Raw genomic sequence first — 20,491 nt, 5'->3', positions numbered from 1 at the left:
GAGAATTACCATTGACTTGAGTCTGTCTGTATAGTTACTTACATTTTTAAAAGTCTTATGATTTCTCTGCTGTCCTTTGGTTTGTATGTAGAAGAATATGCGGTAATAGACAAAACTACAACTCTGTACCTTTTTGGCAGTACTTTCTTTCCACTGTCTTCCCAAATGATACCTAATCCCAACCTCTTTAGATGTCTATTTCCAGAGCCTGGTAGATATTTTCACTTGAGTGCTTTACCATTAATGTATCTGAAAAGAAACACCCACAGAGTTTCACTCCTTTTCTTCCCTCAGCAATGTTTTTAAGCTCACATCTCTGGAGATTTTAAACCATCAGCTAGCTAAATAAAGGCTTTGACTTAAAGAAACAGGCTGCCATAGTTACATCATTTATTGTTAATACCTATTCAGCTGAATTTAATACCAACATTTTTTTTTGGTAATTTTTATTTATTTATCTTCCCTTTTGTTGCCCTTGTTGTCTTTTTATTGTTGTTGTAGTTGATGTCGTCGTTGTTGGAGAGGACAGAAAGAAATGGAGAGAGGAGGGGAAGACAGAGAGGAGGAGAGAAAGACAGACACCTGCAGATCTGCTTCACCGCCTGTGAAGCGACTCCCCTGCAGGTGGGGAGTCAGGGGCTCGAACCAGGATTCTCATGCCGGTCCTTGCGCTTAGCGCCACCTGCGCTTAACCCGCTGCGCTACCGCCTGGCTCCCACCAACATTTTTTTTAAAGAGGGAGAGAACAAGTATAAGCACAGCTGTGGCATTTGTGTTATCCGGGATTGAGCTTGGAAAACCACACATGCAAGACCTGCTTTCTGTTGGTGGAGTCTCTGCCCTTGTTGCAACACAAACTTTTATTATAAAAATTGTAACTCTTATCTCCTTACAGTCTTACATGAACTGGAAGAGCTGTGAAAAGTCATTAAGTCAATTCTTAAGAACTCTTCCCATAATCATAGAAATTAACTGTGAAGATTTAGTATCAACTGACAGTATATTTTAGTGGAGTTAACGCTAGTATTCATTCTTGCATATTTCTCTGCTTGTTTGTTATTATTACCCTAAAACATGCAAATTACAGAGCATAGAGGAGGTATAATTGCATATGATCACAAATAGTAATTCATACAGATTAGTCTGAATTCTACACAATATTATTGGCTTCTCTTTAGCACACCCAATGATTTGGTGGGATAAGACTGGACAGCTGTTGGGACACCCTCCACCAAACCAAACAACCAACCAACCAACAACAACAACACACACACACACACAATTGATAAGAATTCATAGGAGGGAAAAAAATTAAAAAAAAAAAAATCCCCAGAACTCTCAAGATTTTGTGAGAATGAGGCAGGGCTATGGAGTAGCAGCAGCTGTGTTTCTCTCCTCTCCTGGGTCAACTAGGAATACCAAAGGAGACCACCTGGGACCACAACATGGCAGAACTAGAATGGCTTCAGGAACCCACCAAACCACTGGTGAGTACAAACACTTGTGGCTCCTGGACAGGGAGGAGCCTAAGGAAAGATTGAACAGCTGGTAACAATCCAGCAGTTTACCAGTTGAGGCACCACCTCCAGTTTGTTTTACCAACAAAAAGACTGCTAAAGGAAGCAGAGGACTTTCCTAAGACTCAGCAATTGTTATTGCCCCCAGAGGCTGGAGCAGCAGGGGGGAGGCCCTGTGATGATATCTGGGAACAAAAACTGACCAGGAAACTTAAGGAGAAGAGCTACACCTCGGTGGCCTAGCAGTGGGGCTGTATAATGGGAGCCTTTTCATATTGTTCTTCTGATGAGAACATGGTGAATAATTGCCTCAGAACCTACAGACTATAAACAGGACTTGTTTAGAAACTCACAGGGCCCAGCAGTGCTGTCCAGCTTGGCAGAGAAGCTGAATTGAGCTTGGAGCTTTGGATCTTTGGGGTGTGAGAGTCTCTTTGTATAACCACTGTACTATCTCTCCCCCACCCTGTTTTATCTCTTGGTTAAGAGTCAGTGATTAAGCTAAAAGCCTACTTATAGTTCAAAAGCCCTCAGGCTCCCATAGCTTACAGGGAAGAAAAAGAACAAAAAAGGCTTTTAACAGCCTATTGCTCCAACTCAGGGATTGAAATAATATTGAAATAATGGTTAATTTTCACGACTGTGAACTCTTTTAAGTACCTTACTTAGACACAAATCAATCCAAGCAAGAGTGATCAGTAATTTGAAAAGTACTGAGAGAGAATAGTTAAACCAACAAGAAGAAATATTGGAGAAATGAACCAGGACAAGAGTCCAGCTAAAAGTCCCCCAAAGGTTGAACCAAAAATAGAGAGGTGAATATCTAAGTGCTTGTTAAGGAAACACAGGAGTGAGTAAAGAGTTTGAAAGAATTGTCATCAGAAATACAGAAACAACAAATGAGACTGGAAGAAAACACTATCTCAAGGTTATTAGAGAGCTGAAAGCTGAAATAGCTGAGCTAAGAACACAACTAGCTGAATAAGCTAAAACTGTATCAGAACAGAGTAACAAAATAGATGAACTCCAGAAAACACTAGAGGGAAGAGACAATAGGATAACTGAGGCTGAATACAGAATTAACAAGATCAATGATGAATTAGAGACAACTAAAAAAGAAGTAAGAGATCTTAAAAAGAGGTTAAGAGATACTGAAAACAACAAGAGAGACCTGTGAGATGACTTCAAAAGAAACAATATACGCATTATTGGCTTACCAGAGGAAGAAAGAAAGGGAGAGGAAGAAAGAATTCTTAGCTGAGAACTTATCTAGTCTAGACAACATCAAAGACATAAAGGTTCAAGAAGCCCAGAGGGTCCCAAACAGAAATAACCCAGACTTAAAGATACCAAGAAACATCATATTTAGAATGGAAAGGAATAAGGATAAAGAAAGGATCCTGAAGGCTGCAAGAGAAAAAAAAAAAAAAGAGTCACCTACAGTGGAAAACCCATAAGATTAGCAGCAGACTTCTCCACACAAACACTACAAGCCAGAAGACAATGGCAAGATACCTATTGAGTGTTCAATGAGAAAGGCTTTCAACCAAGACTACTGTATCCTGATAGACTCATTCAGACTAGATGGAGGCATAAAAACCTTCTGAGACAAGCAACAGTTGAAGGAATCAACTATCACCAAGCCTGCCCTGAAAGAAGTTCTGAAAGGTCTCCTATAAACCTATAAATGGTCAGACCACCATAAGTATGCCATATATCAGAACACTCTAAAACTCTACAAGAATGGTGTTAAAATATCTTCAATCTTTGATATCAATGCATGTCAGTGGCCTGAATTCACGTATTAAAAGGCACAGAGTAGGAAGATGGCTCAGAAAACACAACCCAACAATATGCTGTCTACAGGAAACCCACCTAACTCAACAAGACAAACACAGACTCAAAGTGAAAGAATGGAAAACTATCATACAAGCCAATGTCCCACAAAAAAGGGCAGGAATAGCTATTCTCACATCTGACACTATAGACTAAAATAAATAAAATTTAAAATGATAGGGATGGACATTACTTAATGCTTAGAGGATCAGTCAACCAAGAGGATTTAATGATTATTAACATCTATGCACCCAGTAAGAAGCCATCTAAATACATCAAACATCTACTGAAAGAGCTACAGCAATATATTAACAGCAACATAGTCATAGTAGGGACTTCAACAACCCACTCTGTCAGCTTGACAGATCATCCAGGCAGAAAATCAATAAAGACTTTAGGGACCTAAATGAGGAGATAGATAAAGTAAAACTATTGGACATTTTCAGAATCATTCATAAAGTAAAACTATTGGACATTTTCAGAATCATTCACCCCAAGTAACTGGAATACACATTCTACTCATGTCCACATGGGTCATTCCTAAGGATAGATCATATGTTTGGCCACAAAGGCAGCATCAGCAAATTCAAGAGCACTGAAACCATCCCAAGCATCTTCTCAGACTGCAGTGAAATTAAACTAACACATAACAATCAACAAAAGATTAGTAATAGTCCCAAAATGTAGAAGCTCAACGGTATATTACTTAACTACTGGGTCAAAGAAACTAAAGGAAGAAATCAAAGTGTTTCAAGAGTTCAATGGAAATGAAGACACAAGCTATGAAATATTTGGCAGTACTGAGAGGGAAGTTCATAGCCATACAAGCACACATTAGGAATCAAGAAAAAGCATAAATAAACAACCTGATTGCACACCTTAAAGACCTAGAAAAAGAACAAAGGAACCCTAAAGCAACCAGAAATAACTAAAGTTAGGGTAGAAATAAATAACATTGAAAATAAGAAAACCGTACAAAAGGTCAACAAAAGTAAATGTTGGTTGTTTGTAAGAGTGAACAAAATCGACAAACCTTTAGCCAGACTCACAAAACAAAAAAGGGAGAAGACCCAAATAAATCAGATAGTAAATGAGAGAGGAGATATCACAACAGACACAGCAGAAACTCAACGTATCATGCGAGGCTTCTATGAACAACTATATATGCCACCAAGCTAGAGAACCTGGAAGAAGTGGATGATTTCCTAGATACCCATGAATTTCCAAAATTAAATAAAGAGGAACTATATAATATGAAGAGGTCTATCACAGCCAACGAAATTGAAACTGTTATCAAAAACTTTCTCAAGATTAAAAGTCCTGGACCAGATGGTTTTACAAATGAATTCTACAAAACCTTCAAGTTAAAGTTAATACCTCTACGTAGGGCACCAAAGTAAAAACCCTGTGGTGAGGGGTAGACATGCAGCTTCCTAGGCCAGTGGGGGGGTGGGAGTGGGTGGGAGGGATGGGTCACAGTCTTTTGGTGGTGGGAATGGTGTTTATGTACACTCCTAGTAAAATGTAGTCATATAAATCAGTAGTTAATACGAGAGGGGGAAAATTAATTGTATGTCTCGAAGTTTTTCAAAACACAAACTGAATCTTTTTAATATATAGGCTGTGTAATTGATATGCAGACTCTCTCAAAAGCCTAGACCAAGTAGATCAGAAGCAACTAATAGCACAGCTATATACAAGATACTGGGTACTGTACAGTAAACCCTAACAAAAGGACTCTTCAAAGTTAACCCAATTACCAAATAATGTGATGATAACATTAACTTTCGATTGTCTTTTTGAACCCTAAGACAGCAGGAACCTCACATCTCCACTATAGAGCCTCTACTTCCCCCAGTCCTGGAACCCTTGTATAGGGCCCACTTTCCCGTATGCCTCTCCCAATCCATATCAAATAATATTGCATCTGCCGATCACAACCTAACCAACACAATGATTGCCACCTCAACATGCTTCACTTCAGACTGTGTCCAGAGACTTCAGGTGTGGAATGACAACCCTTCAGCTTCATTACTCGGGTGAGACCTTTCCTTTCATAGTATACTCTAATTCTATCTCAGGTGGTTCACTTTCTAACAAAGTCCCAAAACCTAGATATACACCAGTTTCTGTGAGAGAGAGCATATGTTCACACGTATCCATAAACTACTGCAAAATATATACCTGAAAGCAGAAGTACGCTAGAGTTTGAAGTGAGTACCCCCCTAACACTTCCTCTCCACTATTCCAAGCTTTGGGTCCATGATTGCTCAACAATTTGTTTGGCTTTGTATGTTAATTCTCATTTCAGTCATCGGGTTCCAGATTTCTTCAGGATGCCGGCCAGGCTTCCCTGGACTGAAGACCCCACCAATGTGTCCTGGAACTCCGCTTCCTCATAGACTCATCCTACTAGGGAAAGAGAGAGGCAGACTGGGAGTATGGACCGACCAGTCAACGCCCATGTTCAGTGGGGAAGCAATTACAGAAGCCAGACCTTCCACCTTCTACAACCCACAATGACCCTGGGTCCATGCTCCCAGAGGGATAGAGAGTGGGAAAGCTGTCAGGGGAGGGGGTGGGATATGGGGATTGGGTGGTGGGAATTGTGTGGAATTGTACCCCTCCTACCCTATGGTTTTGTTAATTAATCCTTTCTTAAATAAAAAAGAAAAAAAAAAGGAAAAAAAATTAAAAAAAAAAGTTAATACCTCTACTTTTAAAAGTCTTCCAGAAGACTGAAGACACTGGAATACTCCCTTGTAGCTTCTTTGATGCCGACATCACTAGGATGAAACCCAGAAATCAAGGAATTTTTACTATAGCAACAAAAACAGTAAAATATCTAGGAATAAACCTAAACCAAAGAAGTGAAAGACTTATATACTGAAAATTGTGAGTCACTACTCAAGGAAATTGAAAACAACACAAAGAAGTGGAAAGATATTCCATGTTCATGGGTTGGAAGAATTAACATCATCAAAATGAATATACTTCCCAGAGCCATCTACAGATTTAATGCTATCCCCATCAAGATCCCAAGCTCATTTTTTAGGAGAATAGAACAAATGCTACAATTGTTTATCTGGAACCAGAAAAAACCTAGAATTCCCAAAACAATCTTGAGAAGAAAGAACAGAACTGGAGGCATCACACTGCCACATCTCAAATTGTATTATATGGCTGTTGTCATCAAAACTGCTTGGTAAAAAAAAAAAAAAGAACGGCAGAGTTGTGGTCTGGGAGGTGGTGCAGTGGATGAAACGTTGGATTCTCAAGCATGAGGTCCTGAGTTCAATCCCCAGCAGCACATGTACCAGAGTTCATTCTCTCTCTCTCTCTCCCCTCTCCCCCTCCCCCCTCCCCCTCTCCCTACCCCTCCCCCTCTCCTTCTAGCTTCATGCCCCAATAAAGGGAAAAAAAAAAAGGTAAAAAAACTGCATGTTACTGGAACATGAATAGACACACTGACCAGTGGAATAGAATTGAGAGCCCAGAAGTAAGCCCCCACACCTATGGACATCTAATCTTTGTGCCCAGACTATTAAATGGAGAAAGCAGAGTCTCTTTAACAAATGGTGTTGGGAAAAATGGGTTGAAACATGCAGAAGAATGAAACTGAACCACTATATTTCACCAAACACAAAAGTAAATTCCAAGTGAATCAACAACTTGGATGTTAGAATCTATCAGATAGGAAAATATTAGAGGAAAATATTGGCAGAACTCTTTTCTGCATAAATTTTAAAGACATCTTCAATGAAATGAATCCAATTACAAAGAAGACTAAAGCAAGTATAAACCTATGAGACTACATCAAATTAAAAAGCTTCTGAACAGCAAAAGAAAACACTACCCAAACAAAGAGACCCCTCACAGAATGGGAGAAGAAGATCTTTTCATGCCATACATCAGACAAGAGGCTAATAGCCAGATATATAAAGAGATTTCCACATTCAACAACAAGAAAACAAATGACCCCATCCAAAAATTGGGGGAGGACATGGACAGAATATTTACCACAGAAGAGACCCAAAAGGCTGAGAAACATGAAAAAATGCTCCAAGTCTTTGATTGTCAGAGAAATGCAAATCAAGACAACAGTGAGATACCACTTCACTCCTATGAGAATGTCATACATCAGAAAAGGTAACAGCAGCAAATGCTGGAGAAGTTGTGGGGTCAAAGGAATCCTCCTGCACTGCTGGTGAGAATGTAATTTGGTCCAACCTCTGTGGAGAACAGTCTGGAGAACTCTCAGAAGGCTAGAAATGGACCTACCCTATGATCCTGCAGTTCCTCTCCAGGGTATAATAGCCTAAGGAACCCAAGACACCCACCCAAGAAGATTTGTGTATACCTATGTTCCTAGCAGCACAGTTTGTAATACCCAAAACCTGGAAACAGCACAGGTCTCCCAATAACAGATGAGTGGTTGAGCAAGTTGTGATATATATACACAATGGAATACTACCCAGCTATTAAAAATGGTGACTACACTGTTTTTAGCCAATCTTGGATGGAGCTTGAAGAAACCATATTAAATGAAATAAGTCAGAAACAGAAGGATGAATATGAGATTATCTTACTCTCAGGCAGAAGTGAGAAGGGAAGGGAAGGGGAAGGGGAAAGGGAAGGGAAAGGGAGGGGAGGGAAGGGAAAGGTAGGGAAGGGAGAGGAGAGGTGTGTGTGTTTGCCAGTGGAATTGTGTCTGCATGGAGCCCCAGTAGTAGCTTGGTGACAACAAAATAATTGTAATAACAGTAATGTAAAATTACAGGCAGGATCAATTTTTCTCTAAAAAGGCATTGTAAAGACTAGCAGAGGTGAGATGAAATACAAAACAAAACAAACACCCAGATGCCATCAATTCGATGGTGTTTACAGTCAACAATATTTATACACCTTTTCCATATTTGGGAGCTACTCTCTTACCTGATCCAGCTTTTTGGCCTTTTTCCCAGCCATGACATCATCTCCCCAGACAATAACTTGGATCCACCTGCATATCAGATTTCAGGCTCAGGAGAAAAACAAAAAAAGAACAGCCACAGCCCTTTGGAATTTAACTAAAATATGCCTACTAGCTATGTACGAAACGGAGCCCCCCAGCTCTTCATCTGCACTATTCCATCCTTTAAGTTCATCCTAAAGGTTCCAGATGCTAGCATGATGCCAACCAGACTTCCCTGGACAGACGACCCAACCAATGTGTCCTGGAGCTCCGCTTCCCCAGTACCCTGACCCACTAGGGAAAGAGAGAGGCAGGCTGGGAGTATGGATCGACCAGCCAACTCCCATGTTCAGCTGGGAAGCAATTACAGAAGCCAGACCTTCCACCTTCTGTATCCCACAATGACCTTGGGTCCATACTCCCAGAGGGATAAAGAATAGGAAAGCTATCAGAAGAGGGTATGGGATATGGAGTTCTGGTGGTGGGAATTGTGTGGAGTTGTACCCCTCTTATCCTATTTGTTAGTGTTTTTCTTTTTATGAATAAAATAAAATTAAAGACCATCCATTCATACTTGAGTAAGACAGCTTGCTGCTCAGAAATAGGCCTTTGAAGTCAGACAGTCTGACTACAGCATAGCTCTACCACCTGCTCCCCACGGGACCTGAATGATGTAACCTCTCCACACCTCAGGTTTCCCATGTGGAAACCGGCACAGCCCTGAAGCTAACAGTGTAGGGTTGTGTGAGATTAGGTATATTAAGTGCCCAGCATGGTGCCTGGCACACAGTAAAGCAGGCTATAAAGCATCCACAACAAGGAGCTGGATGAGCCTGTGTTGTGCTACGTACTAGAGCAATTGTGCTGGGACAGCAGCTAAACTATAATCTGGGGTTTGCCAGCAGCTGTAGGCGGGATAGTGTGTAAATGACTCATGCTTGTCTTGCTTCTAAGTATCTGTTGTTGGCAATTTTGTCATTCAACCCTGCCCCCAAATGTGGGAATCACACTCGTATTTAACAACTAGCAATTATGTTTCTCCTCAGTAGTGATGGCATTTAAATATTGTTACATCACTTCACTTGCTCTTCCTCATGAGTCATTTTCCATTTGAAGGTAGTGTTGCTAGTCTGATGTGGGGAGATCTAGGGAACTGGTAGTGCTACTCTTGTCCTCTTGAGCAGAAGGGTACAGAAGACTGGCAGGTGATGACCCCAGTGGTCCTTTGTTGGTTGGTTGGTTGGTTGGTTGGTTGGAGGATGTGACATTAGAACCAAAGCACATAGGGCCAGCCAGTGGTGGACCACTGTCATCTCCCAAGTCCTGTTTCCCATACGAGGAAGGGGGAGATAGTTTACCTGCAGTCTCTCCACATGCCTTGAACCAAGTTACACACACACACACACACACACACACACACACACACACACACACACACACACACACGAATAGTGCCTTCCAGTACAGGAATGGGGAGATAGTCTACCTGCAGTCTCTCCACATGTCTTGAACCAAGTTACACACACACACACAACACACACAAATAGTGCCTTCCAGTACAGATGTTGTGACAGAAGGTCTGAGGTTCTGTGAGAAGAGTTAGTTGGAACACAGATGTAACCAACACATCTAGCACTTGTGTGTGTGTGTGTGTTCGTTCATATGCTGCATGGATGCATGCAGTCCTTATTGGATAGGAAAGATTTGTATAAAATCAGAAGTGCACCTGGAAATAGATGGGTGCTTTTTATGCTTGAGTTTTATATGCTGCTTTGAAAAGTAGAATGGAGGGCAGAGGTACGGACATAATGGTTATACAAACAGACTGACACTTGAGGCCCCAACTTTCCAGGTTCAATCCCCCCCCCATCACCATAAGCCAGAGCTGAGCAGTGCTCTGGTGGAAAAAAAAAAAAAAAAAGGAAAACAATAGGAACATAAGAGAAAGCTAAGAACCTTTAGACAAAATGTGTTATTTGCAGTAAAGGTTTATCTGGAAAATAACTTATCTAGTGTCAGGAGATAGCTTATTGGGTTGAGTGCATGCCTTCCTGTGAGATCTTTAACTTGATTCCCCAAATCACATGGAGGCACTGTGACCAGTGTCAGGTTGCTCCATGGATGATGGAGCAGTGCTTTTTGTTTACCCCTCTACCCTCTCTTGGTATAAACAGTAATATCTGGGGCTCTGGTTAGTAACTTGCCAGATAGAGAGTACACCTGATTGAGCATGAGGCCATGGATTTGAGCCCAGGCATGACATGGGAGCTTCCTGAACAATGCCGAGGGAGCTCCATGGGTGGTGGAGTGGTGCTAAGATAAATGTCTCTCTCTTCCCCCTCATTCTAACTAAGAGGAGTTTTAAAAAAGGTGGTGGTGTAGGATCAGGAAGGCTCTTCTCCATGGCATTATGCATGTGCAGAGCCCTTGGTTGATTTCTGCATAAGAAAATTGATATAACAAATGTTTGTCTGATTAGATAATTCAAGTTCTTGATCTTAAGTGATCCTTTCTCCCTTTTATGAAATAATTTAGTGAGCAGCTGCTCTGTGCACCACGTGCACCACGTGCACCAAGATATATACCACTGACACCGAAATGAATGAGATACTGTCCTTTGTTAATGGAGATTACATGTTAATAACAGATGTGCAAATAAACACATCTTCAATAAAAGATGGGTGGCATACTGTAAATAAAATAGGTCAAAAGTATCAGGCAGTTTTTACATTGGCCAGAGGTAGGTGGCTGGACTGCTAAGAGCTGCGTACGACTTGTGAGCACACTTGAGAAGCAGATTCATCTTATCTGCTATAGTTATTCCTCGTCAGTAATTGTTACTAGAACTCTAGAAATTGTTGTTTCTCATCTTCCTGGAAATTAACAAGCTAGTAGAAATCTACTTGGAAATTGTTGTCTGCAATTATAAATATTTTACCAGCTATAGAAGTATTATATATCTACCCAGTTGCAGGGTGCTCTCTGTGTGAAATATTAGAGCCGTATCCCATTCTTTTTTTTTTTTTTTTTTTTTTTCCTCCAGGGTTATTGCTGGGCTCGGTGCCTGCACCATGAATCCACCGCTCCTGGAGGCCATTTTCCCCTTTTTGTTGCCCTAGTTGTTGCAGCCTCGTTGCGGTTATTATTGCCATTGTTGACATTGCTTTGTTGTTGGATAGGACAGAGAGAAATGGAGAGAGGAGGGGGAAGACAGAGAGAGAGGGGAGAGAAAGATAGACACCTGCAGACCTGCTTCACCGCCTGTGAAGCGACTCCCCTGCAGGTGGGGAGCCGGGGGGCTCGAACCGGGATCCTTACACCAGTCCCTGCGCTTTGCGCCACGTGCGCTTAACCCACTGCGCCACCACCCGACCCCCGCCCGACCCCCGCCGTATCCCATTCTTAAAGGTCTTACAATATATGGTTACAAATAAAACAAATGGCCCACCAATTAGAAAGTTTTGTGGGGAAACTTGGAAAGGGAGATTGCAGTGGCAGTTGGGAAAGTGACTGAAGAGAAATCATCTGAGCTAATGGGTTACAAATGTTCTAACGAACAGCGCCAGGTGGGTATAGCTTGCAGACTTTCATTTATTTATTTATTTATTTAAAATTTTTTATTTATTAAAAAGGAAACATTGACAAAACCATAGGATAAGAGGGATACAACTTTGCACAGTTCCCACCACCAGAACTCTGTATCCCATACCTTCCCCTGATAGCTTTCCTATTCTTTAACCCTCTGGGAGTATGGACCCAAGGTCATTGTGGGATACAGAAGGTGGAAGGTCTGGTTTCTGTAATTGCTTCCCAGCTGAACATGGGAGTTGGCTGGTTGATCCATGCTCCCAGCCTGCCTCTCTCTTTCCCTAGTGGGGAAGGACTCTGGTGAAGCAGAGCCCTAGGACACATTGGTTGGGTTGTCTGTCTAGGGAAGTCTGGTTGGCATCATGCTGGCATCTGGAACCTGGTAGCTGAAAAGAGAGTTAACTTACAAAGCCAAACAAATTGTTGACCAATCATGGACCTAAAGTCTGGAATAGTGCAGGTGAAGCATTGGAGGGGGTCCTCCATTTTGTAGATAGCTAATAGGCATATTTTAGTTAAATTCCAAAGGGCCTATGGCTATACTAGTTCCCCCCCCCCCTTTTTCTTTTTGCCCTTGAGCCTGAAATCTGATATGCAGGTGGATCCAAGTTATTGTCTGGGGAGATGATGTCATGGCTGGAAAAGGACCAGAAAACTGGATAAGGGAAGAGAGCTCCCTAATATGGGAAAGGTGTATAAACATTGTTGATTGTAAACCCCATCTATTTGATGTGATCTGGGGCCCATATTCAGCTTAGGAGCCTATGTGACCTCTGCATCCCTGTAGATCTGAGCTCACATTCTGTGGTCCTGAGTAGGAACATTTCATGCTGCCCCAGTATAGACCCATCTTCCTCAGGTGTTGCATAGAGTGTGTTGTCCATCCTCCCTTTGGAGGATGGAACATTCTCTATCATTGTTGATCCAAGTTGAGGGCAAGGTCCTATCTGGGCCCACAAAGGGGTCTATTGAGTTGTTCCTAATAGAAATGACCAGTAACGATGGAGAGAGGGATTTATTTGAGGTCTAGGCCCATCAAGTCTGTTTGGGAATCTCAGGATTCCCCGATTAGGGCGTCAGTTGATGGAATGGCCTGATAGTGACTAAAGAGTCATCGTTAAAGTATGCTAGTTTCTTGCCCTTCTTCAGCTTTTGCAGTCCTTGCTTTGATAAGGTTAGCTTTGGAGTGAGTGAGAGAACTGTAATAGGAAGTAGGTGAAGAGGGTATCTAAGTCTTAAGTAGACACTATTTCATTATGAACTTGATACTGACTCACTGCAGACTATTGTGTATTTTTGCTTTCAAGTATATATTTTGCCCTAATTTATGGATACATGTGAACATATGCTCTATCTTACGGGACCTGGTCTATATCTAGGTTTTGGGACTTTGTTAGGAAGTGAACCTCCTGGAATGGAGTTAGAGACTACCATGAAAGGAAAGGTCTCACCCGAGTAATGAGGGTGAAGGGTTGACATTCCATGCCTGACGTCTCTGGACACTGTCTGAAGTGAAGTATGCTGAGGTGGTACTCATTGCACTGACTAAATTTGGAGTAGGGCACCAAAGTAAAAACCCTGAGTTGAGGGTGAGGGTGGATGTTCAGTTTCATGGGTGTGTGTGTGGGGGGAGGATGGGATGGGACACAGTCTTTTGGTGGTGGGAATGGTGTTTATGTACATTCCTATTAATTTGTAGTCATATAAATCACTAAGTAATATGAGAGGGGAAAAACTGATTGAATGTCTCAAACTTTTTAAAGCACAGACTGAGTCTTTTTAATATATAGGCTGTCTTTGATATGTTGACCCTCTTAAAAGCTTAGTCCAGGGAGAACAGAAGCAACCAGTAGCATAGCTATATGCAAATAATGTCAAAGGACATAAAATGTGGTGGGTGTGTATGACACAGCAAATACTAACAAAGGGATTTTTCAAAATTAACCCAATTACCAAGCAATGTGATTATAGCAATAGCTGTCTATTGTCTTCTTAAACCCTAAGACAGCAGGACCCTCCTGCTTCCTCTATAGAGCCTATATTTTCCCCAGTCCTGGAACCTCTGGGGTGGGGCCCACTTTCCTGCATGCTTCTCTCAAGTCATACCAAATGATATTGCATCTGCCGATCCCAACCTAATCAAAGCTTGCATGCTTCTTCTGAGCTCAGCACATCTACAGAGGTCTGGTGGGTGCTCGAGCCCAGTAGGTCTGCAGTGGTTCTGTGAGTCCTCAGGCCCTTGTAGATCTGCAGAGGTCCCACGAGCGCTTTCCAGGAAGAACGAGATCAAGCTGTGAGGATCTCCTACACCTTTTCCATACCCCTCCTATACTTTTCCCAAGCCCCACTCCACCCCCAATTGAAAACAGAAACTTGCTTGAAGAATTGTGTTACACAGATTTATGGAAGAATTAGCAACTATTAACTGAAGGCATGATATAATGGGAAATGCTGATAGAATGCGTATAATGACATATTAGAAATAATTTGAATGTGATGGTCTAAGTCACACACACACACACACACACACACATATACACGTATATTTGATAATTAAATAAAAACTAATCTTGAGCATTGGGGCACCTTTATTTTGAATGTTTTTGTTGTCTCAGACAATGCATGTCTTTCTTTTCATTTTTAAATTTATGATTAATAGTTGGTTACAAGATTGTAAGATTACAGAGTATATAGTTCTACATACATTCACCACCAGGGGTCTGTGTCCCCTACCTTCCCACCTCCCAAAGAAAAAGCCAGAATGCATTCAAACCAGAGAGATACAGGGATGGTGACGGCACTTGTCTGTCTTTTTTGAAGAGAAAATATGGGCATTTCTGTGCACTTTTGGGTTTAAGGCTTTGGCCTTTGGCTGTCCCTTCCTTGATCATGATTATTTATACTATTTTTATCATTGAAGCTATGATCAGAATCTTTTGTTGTTGTTGTTGTTCCAAGTGAACATTTTGAGAAAGAGGGAAGGAAGCCAAATGATTTTCCTAAGATTATTGTACTCATGGGGGAAGGAAGGAGACATGGATTTAGAGGTTGTGTACTTCTTGGTAAGACTTGTGAACTCACAGAGTTATGAGAGAAGGGCATGAGACTGCTGTGGATTCAAGCAGACGGTGGGATTGTAAAATGCCTCCCACAGGAGGGCGCAGCACGGGTTGGAGGAGATTCTGAGTCAGTTCTTGCAGGGCCACAGGACAGTGCTTTGTGCACTATCCTGGGATGTGATTTCTAAATGAGTTTTGGGGAGGGAGCAAGTGCCCATATTTAGTTTCATCTCACACAGAATGACCATGTGAGCTAAGTGTATTGCAGGTTCTAGTGATGGATGCACCTCTCTTTATTTTGTTGCTGTTTTGTTTTGTTCATCTCTGGGGTTTCATCACTCCAGGCTGACTTTTTTCAGATGGAGACAGAGTGATGGACAGGTGGGGGAGATGCATGAAACACCGAAGCTTCCTTCAGTGTGGTAGAAGCTGGGCTTGAACCTGGGCCACATACATGGCAAAGCAGCACACTATTCAAGGCAGCTATATTGCTGGTCCTATTTTGTTGTGTTTTGATGTTGAATTCTTCCTTCCCTCTCCTAAATCCCCTCCAGCCTTTAATCTGGAGCATTACAAAATAAATGAAGGGGTTTTTTTTTTTTTTGGATGCTAATTATTAAAAGAATCTGTTCCTAATAGAGCTTGGTCTGTGCAACACCATGAAAGTGATCATAATTGAGGGTTAGTGACCACTGCTTAGACACTACTAGTATTCAGGGGCTGCTTTGGATGAAAGATGAGATGGAATAAATCATAGATGTGAATAACTCCATTTTTCCCCCAGAAAAGTAAAGGAGTATTATTCCATGAATACATTGAACTGAAAAGGAAAACCACCAGGAACTGAAGCTTGAAACAGCTTCAGAGAGGAGCTTTCTTTTTCTTTCTCTCTGGACTAAAGGTTTTGTCTGGTGTTTATTCTGCTTTGCATAACAGGTACTGTTTTCCTGTCAGCAGCAGCTGGTGGCTCTGCTTATGGGTAGTTTTTGTATTCTCATTGCTTCAGTGCCTTTGGTTACCTTTATCAAGGTCTTTACCACATTCATTTTTGACTCCCATTACAAATGGACTTTTTCAGTTCAGATTCTTAAGAGAGGACTAGTTGGACAGATTTTAATATATTTGGAAGCTTTACATGTGTGAAAAAGGTTGAGGTAGACCCTCTGACGAGTGACATCACATTGGTAACTTGGAATTGACAGTCCCTTTCCCCTAGTGGAAATATTTGCAAGTTGGGAATTGGCAGATGCCAGGACCAGTTGCTAGCCCTTATTGGCACATCACTGGTTAAATAGTGATCAGCTAGTGCTGATGCCACACTCCCCAAGATGAACTGTTAAATAAAAGAGTGAAGTGTACAATTATTTATAGATGAGTCTAGCTTTGACTAGAAAAGGGAGCTTTAAATGTATGTGCACACATGCATATGTGCAGGCTCTTGTGAAGAATATTTTTGGTAGACAATAGTGCTTCCAGCTCAAAAAGGGGGGATTACATCAGGAGAGAGGGCGTCAGATCAGAGTACAATTTTATATCCTATGTGCTTGATAATGAACATCAGAAGATATTAAAGTACTTACATAATCATATTGTTAATATCATTTGTCTCAATCCAAATATTATGAGCTATGTAGGGAGGAAATATAATTGTAATATTGAAAGTGTCAAGGTTAACTGATTTCATTCATCTCATATGCCATTATATCTTCAGCCAGGCTCAAGGTGGGGACTAGGGGCTTGAACACAGGTCTTTCCACATGGAAACACAGGTCTTTGCACATGGAAATACATACGCTTTAACAGGTGGGCCACTCATTGCCCAGCCCCCTTCACCATGATTTTTATCCCTTTCCACTTTGCTTGTACTGAGATTATTTATGATTGCCTCGTCCTCTTTTTTGGTGCCTTTCATATGTAAGCTTTTACTGTATTGCTAATAACACCCAACATTTATATGCTTCCTAGAATCCACTTCTTAAACCCCTTGTATTTATTCCTTATTCAAAAGTGGGTTAATTGCTTTCTGTGCAGCCACACAGTTGACACCTGGAAATGTTTCATCTTAGCCTCTTGAGATTCCATGGATCTCTTGTCTTTTCTCTTTTTGATTCTGTTAAAGAAATTATTCGGGGATTGGTTGGTAGCGTAGCAGGTTAAGTGCACATGAAGTGAAGCGCAAGGACCAGCATAAAGATCCTGGTTCGAGCCCCTGACTCCCCCCAAAATTTCAAAAGCAGTGAAGCAGGTCTGCAGGTGTCTGTTTTTCTCTCCCCCTTGCTGTCTCCCCATCTCTCTTTATTTCTCTCTGTCCTATCCAACAACAACAGCAATGACAATAATAATAATAACACAACAAGGATAACAAGGGCAACAAAATGGGAAAAATGGCCTCCAGGAGCAGTGGATTCATAATGCACGCACTGAGCCCCAGCAATAACCCTGGAGGCAAAGGGAAAAAAAGTAATTATTCAGACCCTTATTAAAAACAGTAACACTGTTACTCAGAACTACTGCAATAGGTGTTGAGACCATTTCAGTAAGGGCCAGAAATCAGGCTCAATTTCAGTAAGGACAAAATGGGTCTTATATTTTAGGAACAGAGTGAGGGATTTGATGAGTGGAAAATTGCTAAGAAAATAAATCATCAGTGACTGGGAAATTTCTCATTAAACTGATTTCACAGGATTCTTAGTCTTAAAGGTAGGTCAGAGCAATAAACTATCAAGTAGTTTGGAACCACCCCTGGAACTGACTTTGTAGGATTCTTGCTACATTTGGACTAGACAGACAGGATGCCAGAGATCCAGGCCTGGTTTGAACAAAGAGTGTCTTGGTCAGTTATTTTCATCTTGCTTTTTTGTAGTATATTCTCATTCTTCTTCTTCTTCTTCTCCTTCTCCCTCCTCCTCCTCCTCCTCCTCCTCCCCCCTTCCCTCCTTCCTTCCCCCCTCCCCCTCCCCCTCCCCTTCCTCCCCCTTCCCTAAAGAAACATTGTATGGACAATGAACTTTGGATCACAGTATTTGGTTCCTGTTGCTACAATATAACAAACGATCTCAGATAACACTCAAATCTCTTGACAAGTGCTAGAAGCCAGAGGTGTGAATCTGCTATCACTGGGCCCAAGTCTGAAGTCATGGTATCCACAGACCTGCTTCCTGCTGACTGCACAAGAAGAGCCCCCACTCCTTCCTTTTCTGACTCTGGAGGCCACCTGCTCTCCTTAGTGCCCTTCCCTTCCAAACCCCTTCAGCTGCTAACTGCTATCCCCTTACATCGACTTCCCCACCTGACCATCTTGTTTCCTCTCTTTCGGTGCATGTGATTACACTGAGCTTCCTGCCTTGTATAATCAAGGTTTCTAGTGATGTATGCAATCTCCTTCAGAGGTTCCAGAGAGTAAGAGGTGTACATCATGTCGTATGTGTGTGTGTTCAGCTCTTTCTGTAATGTCAAAGAATAATTACCCCTCCCCGACTTAACTGATAGTTTGCCTTGGTTTAGAATTCCAAGTTTATGATATTTTTGAAAATGGTCCTTACTTAGTTTCTTTCTTTTTAAAAAAATTTTTATGTTCCCTTTTGTTGCCCTTGTTGCTTTATTGTTGTAGTTATTGATGTTGTTGTTGTTGGATAGGACAGAGAGAAATGGGGGGGGGGAGACAGAGAGGAGAAGAGAAAGATAGACACCTGCAGACCTGCTCCACTGACTTCCCTGCAGGCGGGGAGCCGGGGGCTCAAACTGGGATCCTTCCGCCAGTCCTTGCACTTTGCGCCACCTGCGCTTAACCCGCTGTGCTACTGTCCAACTCCCCCTTACTTAGTTTCTAACTGATAAGTTTGTTGATAGCCTGATTCTTATCCCGTGGTATAGGACTTGAAAATTTGTCATCTCTAACTTTCTGAGTTTTGCTTATATTAAATGTAACCACTGCTTAAGGTGAGCATAAACTTACTCATTAGAGTCTAATTAAGAGCATGTAATGTTCATACACACATTCCTCTAACAGGACTACCATAGTTACAAAGCAGTTTTCAAGTTGTAAAGCTCTGCCCACATGAGAGAAGGAAGGGAGTAATGAAGGGCAAAAGAAAAGCTAAATAAAGAGAGAGGAATATTTCACAGCTCTTCTACAGTAGTTATACATACTTTCATGGACCCTTTGCTGTCTTAATTTGTGTGATGTGTTAAACATTTCCCAAATCAAGCTTCATGGCAGCACTGTAGGTCTTTCTCCTTTTCTCTCTCTTTCTCTTCACCTCTCTTCCTCTCCCTCTCTCACCCTATAGTAAAAAAAAAGTGGGGGGGGAAAATCTGTCCACCTGTCAGGAGTGTTATTGGCACTGCCCTCCACCACCACCACCACCACCCCCAGCCCTGATTGGGGAAGAAACACATCATCACTAAGGCCAGCAGGGTAGTTCACTTAGATGGAGTGCTTGGTGCTTGATTGCTTTGAGGAATTCAACGTTGTGGAGTCTTTTCCTCTTTCTACCGGGGCGGGGGGCACCCACTAATATGTTAAAGCGGGATATGGACTTTAATGTTTGAGGCCTTAGAGGGCCCATGTTCCATTCCTGGTATCACCATATACCAATATTTAGTAGTGCTCTGGTCTTTCTTTCTCTCATGAAAATAAATCTTTGAAGTTAAATTAAGGGGCCTAGTGGTGGTGTACTCTGTTGAGAGCACACATTTATTGCAGTGCACAGCGACCCAGGTTCAAGCCCCCAGCCGTCACCTGAGTGGTGAAGCAGTGCTGCAGGTGTCCCCCCCCCCGTGTGTGTGTGTGTGTGTGTGTGTGTGTGTGTGTGTGTTGTATCCCTTCTATCTCAGTCTATGTCCAATAAATGAATAAAGAGAGAAAGAAAGGAAAGTTATATTAAGACTTAAAGTGTATTTAAGAGCATTTCTACTTAGTTTTCTTAAAGGATGTGCTTCTGTTTTAAATAAAAATGTTTTTATCATTCCATGGAGTTTCACTAGGAGAGTAAGAGTGTGGCTAGTTCTTGAACACAAGTTGAAGGCATATTTTGAGCCTGCTGGTTTTAAAGCCCACTTGTTCCTAGATGGAATGCTGGGTGTAGGCTGGGCTGCTTCGTACTTGGGGTCCAGTCTGAAAGACGTTTTCATCCTCAACAAATACCATCTTTGTTTGAATATCTGTAGTCCATGTAACCACAGCAAGGTCCTTTTTCTCTCTCAGAAATCTCAAGCCTGTTCTTCCTTGTGCTTGTTTCACAAATAGTTGAAAGCAGAGCTGTCTTCCGCTTTTCTGTTTCACTTTGCAGCAGAGTGAGTGAGGTACTACCTAGTGTTTTCAGCGTCCTTGAAAACTAGAGGCTAATCATGAAATTTTGGGCTAAGTTGACTCTATGAGGACTGAGGCTGTTGTGAACTCCCAAGGCCAGACTAGCTATATCACAAAGGGTAAAGTACTTTTTAAATGGAAACAATGGATATATAGTATTGTTCATTTTCAAAATTAATACTAAGGAAAAGTATCAGCTGCCAGTATGTTTTGTTGAATTGAGTTT

The 20,491-nt window shown here is 41.7% G+C and overlaps 1 protein-coding gene across 6 annotated transcripts in view; it reads left to right on the top strand.

Moving 5' to 3' along the window:
* The window catches only part of USP6NL (USP6 N-terminal like), a 181,635-nt gene that overhangs the window by 90,539 nt on the left and 70,605 nt on the right, over positions 1–20,491 (top strand). For 3 of the 6 annotated variants that reach the window (XM_060192146.1, XM_060192147.1, XM_060192148.1), the window contains one exon: positions 1,179–1,487. The exons of 2 other annotated variants lie outside the window; for them this stretch is intronic. In XM_060192146.1, coding sequence (XP_060048129.1) covers positions 1,355–1,487 — 133 coding nt within the window. In that variant the 5' untranslated portion in view covers positions 1,179–1,354. Of the gene's footprint in view, positions 1–1,178; positions 1,488–20,272; positions 20,385–20,491 lie in introns of those variants that run through there. One more of the 6 variants, XM_007524618.3, reaches the window with a different exon arrangement.

The sequence above is a fragment of the Erinaceus europaeus genome, chromosome 6, assembly GCF_950295315.1.
Source record: "Erinaceus europaeus chromosome 6, mEriEur2.1, whole genome shotgun sequence".
Taxonomy (NCBI): Eukaryota; Metazoa; Chordata; class Mammalia; order Eulipotyphla; family Erinaceidae; genus Erinaceus; species Erinaceus europaeus.
The sequence above is the reverse complement of the archived record's forward strand: the minus strand, read 5'-3'. Positions and strand labels throughout refer to the sequence as shown.